Raw genomic sequence first — 11458 nt, 5'->3', positions numbered from 1 at the left:
GGAAGGGAGGGCTGGGAGGGAGGAGGAGAGGGGAGGGCTGGGGAGGAAAGGGAAAAGGAAGAGAGGGAAGAGGAGGGGAGGGAACGGGGAGAAGCAGGAGAGAAAAACCCTCACAGACCAATTCAAGAAAGAGCCTAGGAAGATTTCTTTTCTTTCACTATTGAATGTATTTGCTACTACAGTGCTTGGTACAGGTTCTCAGAGGACACTTCTGGAGTGAAGGCACCTTAACTCCCCCTTTATAGTGGAAGCATCCACAGTGCTCTATGTGCATGGAGAGGAAGCAAGAGACAGAAATTACAATTTTCTTGGAGATACCGATACTACAGGTGATCACCAAGGCCAGCAGCAGTTGGGGTGTGGAGCTGGCCTGAGCCTGTGGGAACCCTCCATGTTCTGGGCCAAGAGTGCCAAGCTCTTTGGAGCATACGAGATGTGAGTCCCGAAGCCTGACATTCCACACTGCCGGGGAGACTTTGGTTTTGCTTTGATCTGATTTTGACTGTGTCCTAATTCTTTACTCTTGGAGTAAGAAAAGTACTGTACTTGGTTTTTGTTAAAAAACAAAAACAAAAACAAAACAGGAGCCCACAGTTGGCAGAATTTAAACTTTTACAGAGAGTTTGGAGTTTAGAGAGACCTTGGATATTTTATTTTATTTTTGAGATAGAGTCTATGTAGTCCTGGATGTCCTACAACTCTATATAGATCAGGCTGGCTTCAAATTTACAGAGCACTTCTTGTCTCTGTCTCCAGAGTGCTAGAATTAAAGGCATTCACCACTGTGCCTGGCTGACTTTGGATATTTTAAAAAGACCGAATTTTAAAAAATTATTTATTTTATGTATATGAGTACATGTAGCTGTCTTCAGACACACCAGAAGAGGGCATTGGCTCCCATTACACATGGTTGTGAGCCACCAAGTGGGTGCTGGGAATTGCACTCAGGACCTCTAGAAGAGTAGTCAGTGTCCTTAACCACTGAGCCATCTCTCCAGCCTGAGACTCAATCTCTTCTAAAGACTGTAAGACTTTAAAAGTTTAGAATATATTTTACATGGTGATATTGATGTCAATAATATCTTGAAGACAATAAGAAAGGTTATGATCTAACAGTGATTATTTGTACATCTAGTTGACAAAAGGTGAATTGTGCTGGCTAGCTTTATGTCAACTTGACATAAATTAGAGTCATTTTAGAAGAAGGAACCTCAAGTGAGAAAATGTCCCCAGCAGATTGGTCTGTGGGCAAGCCTGTGGTACATTTTCATGGTTAAGGTTTGATGGAGAGGACTAAGCTCACTGTGCATGGTGCCGCCCCTTGGGCTGGGCGTCCTGGGTGTTAAAAGAAAGCAGGCTAAGCAAGCCATGAGGAACAAGCCAGTAAGAAGCATTCCCCCCGTGGCCCTGGCTTTAACTCCTGCCTCCTCTGGATGGTGATGGACTACTGTAAAGTGAACCCAACCGTCTCCTCCCCAGGCTGCTTTTTGTCACGGTCTTTATCACAGCAACAGGGAAACTGAGGCAGCAAGCTAAGGGAAAGTCCTAATCTCCCGAGACTTTCTCTCGGGTCACAGTGGCGGTGGGAGGTGGCCCTACAGAGCAACTCTGTGCCAGGCACAGCCCAGCAGCCTACGGGTAGGATAAGGCTTAGCTGCAGGTTATCACTGTAGTTAGCTTTCTGCTATTGGGACCAAAAGCAGCTTGGGGAGGAAACAGTTCATCTCAGCTTGTCCGTAAATCTTATACTGAGGGGAAACTGGACAGGTACTCAAAGCAGGAACTCAAGCATATCCACACCTCGGAGGAACACTGCTTGCTAGCTCACTCATGATCGGCAAACTTTCATTCATTATACAACCTGAGACCGCCCGCCCAGGGGTGGCACCGCCTCCTGAGGGCTGGTATGTTAGTTAGGGTTTCTATTGCTGTGAAGAAACACCACGACCAAAAGCAATTTGGGGAGGGAGGTGTTAATTTCATTCACACCACACAACAGTTATTCATCATCAAAAGCAGTGAAGGCAGAGATTTGAACAGGGCAGGAACCTGGAGGCAGGAGCTGATGCAGAGGCTGTGGAGGGAACTGCTTCCTGGCTTGCTCCCCAGGGCTTGCTCATCCTTTCTTATAAAAGCCCTTAAGATGACTCTGTCCAATGGTGGGCCCTCCCCCATTGGTCACTAATTTTAAAAAAAAATGTTAAATGCCCTACAGACAGATCTTATGGAGGAATTTTCTCAATTGAGATTACCTTCTTTTAGATAACTGTAGCTTGTGTCAAGCTGGCATAAAACTTGATATGGGGAGCCATCTCCCATATCAATGAACTCTCAAACCGGGCTCTTTCATATCAATGAACAAGGAGGACAATTCCCCAGAGATATGGCCACAGGCCAATCCTATCTGGGAAAACCTCCCATTGAGATTGCCTCTTTCTTCTTGGTTGTGTCAAGCTGGCCATATGAACTAGCCAGGACAGTTATCCACATCCAGTCATGTTCCACATGTATTCCTTACCCCACAGTCTCATATATTTGATTGCTCGGTCATCAGGAAATGGAAATGGAGTTATTTGATAGAGACTAGGAGGTGTGGCCTTGCTGGAGTAGGTGTACCCTCATTGGAGGAAATGTATCACTGGGGGTGGGCTTTGGGTTTTCAAATGCTCAGGTCAGGCCCATGTTTTGTTCTTTTTGTTGTTGTTGTTGTTGTTGTTGTGTTTTTTTTTTCCCGAGTCAGGGTTTCTCTGTGTAGCCTTGGCTGTCCTGGAACATACTCTGTAGACCAGGCTGGCCTCGAACTCAGAAATCCACCTGCCTCTGCCTCCCAAGTTCTGGGATTAAAGGCGTGCGCCACTACCACCTGGCCACATTTTGTTCTTGATGCCTGCAGATCTGAATGTAGAATTCTCAGCTACCTCTCACTCAGCACCAAGTCTGATGCGTGCTACCACGCTTCCGTCCATGAAAGCTAAGCCTCTACAAGTGTAAGCAAGCCCCACCTAAATGCTTTCTTTTATAAGAACTACAGTGGTCATGTGTCTCTTCACTCTAATTTATCTTCCTTTAATTTAAAGAACTGAAATTTAACAAGGCCAGGCTCCCACACCTGTAATCCTGCACTCTGAGAGGCTAAAACAGGAGGAGTTTAGGATCAGTCTTGGCTTTGCAGCAGGACCTAGTCTAAAACAATCAATCAATCAAACAAACCCCAAACCACCACCACCAACACCAGAAAACAAAAGCAAAAGGACAGAGGAAGAGCGGGGAGCTGGAAGCTTCTCTGAGACTCCAGTCTTGGTGATTCAAATGAGATAGAATTGCACAGGATGAGTCCCGGATGCAACTATAATGCCTGGTAGATTCCATCATGATCTTCTATGTTTAAATACAAAATGGTCCTTTTACAATGATGCATTAAAAACTTCCAATAAAGCTCATTTTCCTCAATTTTTAAAATGTTTTTCAACTCAACGACACAGAGCTCGGTGGCCCTTACTGCCTGTTGGCTAGTTACCCAAGTTTTCTTCAGTCTTAACTGTGAGTTTCGGTGGCCCTACTGCCTGTTGGCTAGTTACCCAAGTTTTCTTCAGTCTTAACTGGCTAGTTACCCAAGTTTTCTTCAGTCTTAACTGTGAGTTCCGGTGGCCCTACTGCCTGTTGACTAGATAGCCAAGTTTTCTTCAGTCTTACTGTGAGTTTGCACTTACGCAACTGATGCAGCATCATTGCATGGCTTCTCCCCACTGAGCCAGACTAGACTGTTACTGAGCAACTTGTTTGCATAATCACCTTCTGTATCAAGACAGAGTGCTTTCCTGAGGAAAATCCCCCGAGTATGAATAAAACAAAACACCAAACGACAAGATGCAGGTTCTGGCCTCTCATCCACTGCCTCACTCGGGCCACATTTAAGAAGTCTACTATGAATACGCACACACTATGCAACTAGGCAACTTACATACAACGAACTGACTGAAATACTTCAAATAACTTGGGGATTTGCTTAAAAGAATGTTTCATAGTTATATAAAACATCCCACAAGGGGATTTTATATACACACTTTACATTATATACAGACAGATAGATACAATGTATAATATGTAGAATTTAAGATGTAGTAAGTCAATCAATCTATAATACAGGCAATTCTTCTAAAGCAGTTCATCTACCTGTCAGGAACTGTGATCTTCAGAATGGCTAGACCCTCAGTCTGCACTCACCCATCCTTAAAGACTCTTTTCCTACTCTCCTCAGCTTCCAACCTCATCAACAGTGTCACCTCCGATCTCAGGGACAGACAGAAGCTCGATCATGGCTCCACTGGTCAACTCTGATGACATAGCTGCTCTGGCTACCAGCTGTCAGTCTTTCACTCTCAGGATATGCCATCCCCACTCCCCCCCTACTAGAGACAAGTCCTCTGTCCTGGAGAAAAACAAAAGCAAATACACACACACACAGGCATGCACACACAGGGGTATGAACACATGCATACTCAGTCCAGTGCTGAAACAAATATATTTATTTTATTTATGTTAGTTCCTCTCCTCTGTGTACACTCTCACATGTATATTCTCTTCCATACACACACACACACACACACACACATACACACACAGGTAGAGGGGAGAAAATACAGATTTAAAAAAGTAACAGCAAATCTGGAATATTATCATTGTCCAAAACTTACAACTATACTTTTGTTTGTTGGTGATATTTCCAAGCCAATAGGTAATTCTATTCTGCAAGGCAAGAGGGGTAGTCACAAAAATCACATACAATTAAATTCATAATAAAAAGAAATTCAGGGGGCGGGGCAGCTAGAGTGATGTCTCAGTGGTTAAGAGAACTTGCTGCTCTTGCAGAGGACCCGGGTTCTGTTCCAGGCACCCACGACCTTCCGTGGCTCCAGGTCCTGGGAATCAGACATTCTTTTCTGGTCCCCACAGGCACCAGGCACGCATGTAGTGTATACATACACACATACGTAAAACCCTCAGACATATAAAGTAAAAGTAAATAAATCCAAAAAGAAAGAAGGGGGGTCCACCAAGAATGTTTTCCTAATGTAATGTGATGCCTAAGGAAGAATACAGCTTGGGTTAGGCCTGAGTTTCCCTAACTATAGCATTTCCCAAAGTCAGCTTTGGCCCAGTGCGGTGCTATGGAAGTGGTCAGCGGCCTCACTTACGGCCTCTGAAGTGCTTGCTACCATCACAGCAGTCAAAGGTCCTCCTCCATGAATTTATCCTGACTGGTTCCCTCACTGTGAATTCAGACACAATGAAACAACCAAGCTTCAGCATTCACATTTAGAGGAAAGAAACGAGATACAAATCTATCGATTTTAGATTCAAAAACACAAATCACTCTCCTCCTAGACAGACTATGAGTGTCACAGTATATGCCATGTATATGCCATATAAAGCATGTCGGGGGGGAGTGGGGGTGGGGAAATATAGAAAAGGAAGAGACATAGACAAGAGACAAAGGCCAGCTCTGCTGCGGTCTTTGGCTTTTTTCCGCTGTTAGTTCAATCTAACACTTTCCCAGAGAACTCCTAATTCGTCATCTTCACAATCCATCACCTGCAAACTTCGGTTGCTCAGAAGAGCATACTGCCCTTAACTTTCAACAGGAAACAAAACAATCTAGGCATTTCACACCTAAGAGTTTAGCCTTTTTTTCTTTCAAGAAAACGCATTATTATTTAAAAAAAAAAAAAAAAAACTCCCCACTGCTCAGCTTCACCGACTCCGCTTCATGCAGGCATGTATGGAGAGGGAGGCGCCTATGACAGGAAGAATCCTGAGTGGGTCGCAACAGGGGGACCACGATGTCTGTAAACACAGGTAACCTTGCCGAAAAGGAAAGGACAGAAAACATCTTTAGTCAGGAAATTGAAAACCCTGCTGCCCTCACTCTCAGCCTTACATCATACTACAACAAAGCAACTCATCCTTTCAATACCACAGTCCAAACGGTGCATAGACTCAAAGCTGAAATCATTATTTCAGAGGAATATAGCTAATTTAAATGAGTGGAAGCTTCCGGAAAGTTACCTCCCTCCAGGCTGACTTCACAATGTGAAGCACGGACACCCAGGTAACTCCTTCACTTCCCTCTATTAAACTGTGTTTTAAACACCTTTTTAGGCATTATAACGTCGGCCGGGTCCTATCACAGTCAATGGTCCCGCGGCACCCTGGCATTCACACCTACCTGAGCACACCCTCTACTTGGTCTTTGGTATAGACTTTCCCGCCTTCGCCAGCACCGGAAGTGCTGTCCTTCCCGCAGCTGGGCTTGCTCTGGTCACTGCTCCCTGCAGGTTTTCGGCAATGCGTGCTATTCCCAGCGGTGCTCCCGTTTTTCATAATTATTTCCAATAACGCTGTGTAATGAGAGATAAAGGACACTGAACCTGTTGACATCAGGACACAGACACAAGGGCTCCGGAAGAAGGACAAAGCAGACAAAATGAAGTTTTCTGGAAAGACTAAACATGGCCTTCTCCTCCTCCTCCTGCCTGTTTTTGTTTGTTTGTTTGTTTGTTTGTTTGTTTTATTGAGGAAGGGAGATTGTTGTTTTGTTTTCCCCTTTGTTTAGGCAGGATCTTACCAAGCACTTGGGGCTGCCCTAGAACTATGTGGCCCGATCTGGCTTTGACCTCTCAATTCTGTTTTAGTTTCCCAGTGCCAGCATGACAGACACAAGCCACCAACCAGTTCAGGCTACAGAATGTCACTTTAAGTAACAAGGCCACTTGTCACGTCCTTGGGCATAGAGGGGGACAGATCTCTGTGAACTCCAGGACAGCCAGAGCTACACAGTAAAGCCCTCTCTCTAAAGAAAACAAAACAAATAATTTTAGTAGTAACTGTCCACAGAGCACAGTTTAGGAGTGTTCAAAGACATGTAAAGTTAAGGAATGGAGGTCACTACTATCTAAGTACTGTGGCTCACTTAACACACAGTGAGACTGCGGAATACCTCCCCAAAAGATAACACTTAAAAGTAGTTAATGAGACTATTTTTTAAAAAAGTACTTAAAAAAAAAAACTTCTGCCGGGCAGTGGTGGTGCATGCCTTTAATCCGGCACTTGAGAGGCAGAGGCAGGTGGATTTCTGAGTTCAAGGCCAGCCTGGTCTACAGAGTGAATTCCAGGACAGCCAGGACTACACAGAGAAACCCTGTCTCGAAAACACCAAATACAAAACAAAACAAAACAAAAAAACAAACCAACCTTCTGTTTACTTTCAACAGCAACAAAACAAACTAGACACTGGTATAGGATCTTCAAAGTAAAAAAAAAATAATTGTCAATGTGAGTTGAAGAGTAATATTCTTTCAAATATGCAAAGTAAAAATATTTTTAAAGGGCTGGAGAGATAGCATCACAGTCAAGAGTGAGAACTGCCCTCACAGGGCCAGTCAGCCCCCAGCACCCACATCAGGTGGCTCACAGTCACTTACACTCTAGTTCCAGAGAACTCAGCACCTTCTTCAGGCCTTTGGTGGCACCATCACACACTCACATGTACATATAAATACAAACATACATAGAAATAAGTATTTTTTGTACCACTTAAAGGCATGCACTAAAGAAAGAATACTATGAAAGAAAGAAAACTATGTTTATAGTTCAGAGAGAATGAAATCGCATCCATATGTGCAGAGGCACAAACATGAATAGTAATCCATCACTGGATGAATAAATATAAACACTAAATGAACAAAACAGTAATAATGTCCAGGGCTTACTTTAAAATAACCTGGGAAGCAGAAGCTTAACAGTAGGCATAGAGGAACAATGAGGTAAGGCTGGACCAGACATTTCCAGTTGTTAATGATACATGGTACAATATGATTACTCGTATTGCTTTCTTTTATGTGTGTATGTACAAGGTATGAAATTTTCGGTAAAAACTAAAACTAAGCAGTAAATAATTAAGCTTAACCAAAGACAAAAGATGGCAGAAAATACAATATGATGGTAGTTTTTTTAACATATCTTAATAAGTGACAGAAATTATTAAGGATGGAATAATGTAAACTTCGAATTTATACAGCCTGGACTAAATGTTCAAAGATGCCTGCTTGCCTGCTTGTAAGAGACAAAGTTGAATAATACATGGTGGACTGAAAGCACACCATGGCTCAGTCCCATTTTTTATCCTCTCTCGCTGTCCTGTTCCCTTCTCTACAGGCTCCTACCTCTCTCCCAAAGAACCTGTTTTTATTTAGCTGCAGGCAGCAACACGTTTGGTTTTTTATAGACAAAGACTTAGGTAGCCTAGGCTAGCCTAGAACTTGCTCTACAGTAAAGGATGACTTTGAACATTCTGCCTCAACCACCCAGGATTCACATTACAGGTGTGTGCCACCATGCCATTTAAGCTGTTGTAGGGGTTTTAAACTTTTGCTTGCAGGGCAAAGACTCTATCCACTGAAACATATCTCTGGCACAAAGGAATGAAAATTGACAGTGTTATATCTAGATCACAAAATCACTTCTTCAAAACTCAACAAACTAGTGTCATATGAACTACAATACAGGAGCAACTGTGCTCACCTTTAAAGAATAAATCAATTACAAAAACTGTAATTTAAGGCTGGAGTGGTGGTGCACACCTTTAATCCCAGAACTCTGGAAGAAAAGGCAAGAGGACCTCTGTGAATTTGAGGGTCAGTCTGGTTTCCACAGCAAATTCTGGTCTAGGCAGGGTTAACAAAGTAAGACTCTGATTCAAAATCAGAAGAAGGAGGGAAGGTAGGGAGGGAGGAAGGAAGGAGGGAGAAAGGGAGGGAGGGAAACAGGAAGGGAGAGGAGGAGGGAGGGAAGGAGGGAGGTAGGAAGGAAGGGAGAGACGGAGGGGGGAGAAAGGAAGGGAGAAAGAAAAGGAGAGGAGAGAAGGAGGGAAGGAGGGAAGAAAGGAGGGAGGGAGGGAGAGAGGGAAATGTAACTTAAATCACAATAGGCTGAGAAGCAGAACACACATCATCATGCAGAATGACAATAAGTAGAAACAAATATCCAACCCAAGATGGGCCATCCAGACAGTAAGCACAGATAACAAAGAACACATTATGCTAAGGCCAGAAGCCAGGCACAAAAGACCACAAACTACATAACTTCATCATATGAAAAGTACGAGGCCTGGAAATACAGCTCAGCCTAGCTGGCCTTGGATTTAATCTCCAGCACCACTGGAGTCGGGTGGGGGTTGCAGAGGCTGCGGATACAGAGAAGGGAGAGACTGAGGAGAGAAAACAGAACAAGAGAGCAAGTAAATGCACACTTTGGAAGTAGATTGGGGGGTGCTAAAGAGATGACTCAGTGGTTAAGAGCTCTTCCAGCGGTCCTTAAAAATTCCCAACAACCACATGGTGGTTCACAACCATCTATAATGGGATCTGAGTCCCTCTTCAGATGTGCATGAAGACAGAACACTCATATATATTAAATAAATAAATAAATAAATAAATAAATAAATAAATCCTTTAAAAAAATAGTTTTTTTGCCAAGGGCAGGGGTCAGTAGGTCAGTGGGTCAGAGGAATGTGATATAAGACAAGGCATCCAATGAATCATTTTATTTCCAAGGTTGGGAAGTGTTCCAGAATTATGGCAACAGTTGCACAATTCTTTGATTCCACTAAAAACCCATTTAACTGTGTACTTTAAATAAATCCATTATTTAGTATGTAAATTATACCAATAAAACTATTCTACATATATTATCATAGTTATATGTTAAAAATTCCAGCTGCTGTTGGCAAATTTGCAAAAACATAGCTATTTCTTATAGAAACTTCTATCATTCTTTTTCCATGGCTAACAGATAAGAGGTCATCTGACAATCTAATTGTAGGTGATATAGTAATCTATTAGTTAATAAGAAAAATATAAGGCATATCATATAGCTAACTTTCAGCTGGAGTTCAGCCTGCATTTAATATAATCACAACAGAATCAGAATAGTGTGTGTAGCATCAGTGATCCACAGCATGTAAATAGTAAAAGTTTAAAAAAAAGCAAATGTAGATTAAGCAGTCCGCAAACCCCAAATCCTTTGCTCCTTGCTGTTGCAATAACAGGAACGTACGTACCATCCTGCCAGGCTTTGGACTTAAAATTTAAATTTCTCTAAATCTCAAATAAAACCAAAGAGAATTAAGCAGTAAAATCACAACCTCATGCACAAAATCCCCTCCTATATGATGATGGGAATGAACCATTAACAGGTAAAAAGTTATGTGTGGGTATTGAGTGTCTGCGTGAGAAGCAGACAACTGTAAGTGGGCATCTGCCAAACTCACAGATTAAAAATTCACTTATCCAGACCACAGGCAAGAAAAATATAGAAGAGTGAGGAGTGGCTTAGCAGAAAGAGATGGTTGCTGAACAAGCCTGACCACCTGAGTTCAGTTCCCAGAACCACAGGAAAGTGGAGGAGACAGCCAACTCCTTAAAGTTGTCCTGAATACACACATGTGCACACACACACACACACACACACACACACACACACACACACAGGATAAATAAAAGAATATGAAATCAAGGGGAGGGGGGGAAATCCATCCAAAAAGACATGGTTGGCTGGGCGCGGAGGCACAGAAAGCAGAGGCAGAGACAAGAAACTCACCACCAACTCAAGGATAGCGTTGTCTATACAGTGAGCTCGGGGCCAGCCCAAGCTAACAGTAAGGCCATAACTAAAACATACAAGACACAGACAGCTAAATTGGGCTTGAGGATGCACACCTAAGACACCAGACCTTGGGAGGCTGAAGCAGGAGGGTCTGAAGTTTAAGGCCAGCCTGGACTAGACAACCCTGTCTTTAAAAAACTAAAAAGCTAAGCTAGAAGAAACAAAGTTATTTAACAGTTCAACAAGTACTACAGAGAGAAATAAGATGTAAGAAAGTTAAACATTTTTTTTTTTCTAAGACAGGGCTTCTCTGTGTAGCCCTGGCTGGCATGGAACATACTCTGTAGACCAGGCTGGCCTCAAACTCAGAAATCCACCTGCCTCTGCCTCCCAAGTGCTGGGATTAAAGGTGTGAACCACCACCGCCTGGTGAAAGTTACAAATTTTAAAAATGAAAAAATAGAAAAATGTTGAAGGAAGTGGTGAATACTAAATATATATATATATTAAAAAAAGACAACACATGGAAAATAGAAAGCTCAAAGAAAAATATGAGAAATAAAACAAACTGTAATTAGAAGACTTCTTACATATAAACAAAAAAATCTAAATGACATAATAAAATATCAGAAATCCTAAAGTAAATGACACCTGAGATATACTCAAGTAAAGTTAGCTAGGCATCTACACAAAACAAAAACCAGAAAATCAAATGACTTATACAGGGAAAAGTTGCCTGGTCTACAAAGTGAGTCCCAGGACAGCCAGGGCTATACAGAGAAGCCCTGTCTCAAAA

The 11458-nt window shown here is 42.6% G+C and overlaps 1 protein-coding gene across 4 annotated transcripts in view; it reads right to left on the bottom strand.

The window, feature by feature from the left end:
- The window catches only part of Dnajb14 (DnaJ heat shock protein family (Hsp40) member B14), a 42303-nt gene that overhangs the window by 18591 nt on the left and 12254 nt on the right, over window positions 1–11458 (bottom strand). For 3 of the 4 annotated variants that reach the window (XM_031375628.1, XM_031375630.1, XM_031375629.1), the window contains exon 2: window positions 6227–6398. The exons of the other annotated variant lie outside the window; for it this stretch is intronic. In XM_031375628.1, the coding sequence (XP_031231488.1) occupies window positions 6227–6398 (172 nt within the window). The remainder of the gene's footprint in view (window positions 1–6226; window positions 6399–11458) is intronic. 4 annotated transcript variants of the gene reach the window in all.

Source organism: Mastomys coucha, unplaced genomic scaffold, assembly GCF_008632895.1.
Source record: "Mastomys coucha isolate ucsf_1 unplaced genomic scaffold, UCSF_Mcou_1 pScaffold16, whole genome shotgun sequence".
Lineage (NCBI taxonomy): Eukaryota > Metazoa > Chordata > Mammalia > Rodentia > Muridae > Mastomys > Mastomys coucha.
Note: the sequence above shows the minus strand (reverse complement) of the source record. Positions and strands in the feature narration are given on the sequence as shown.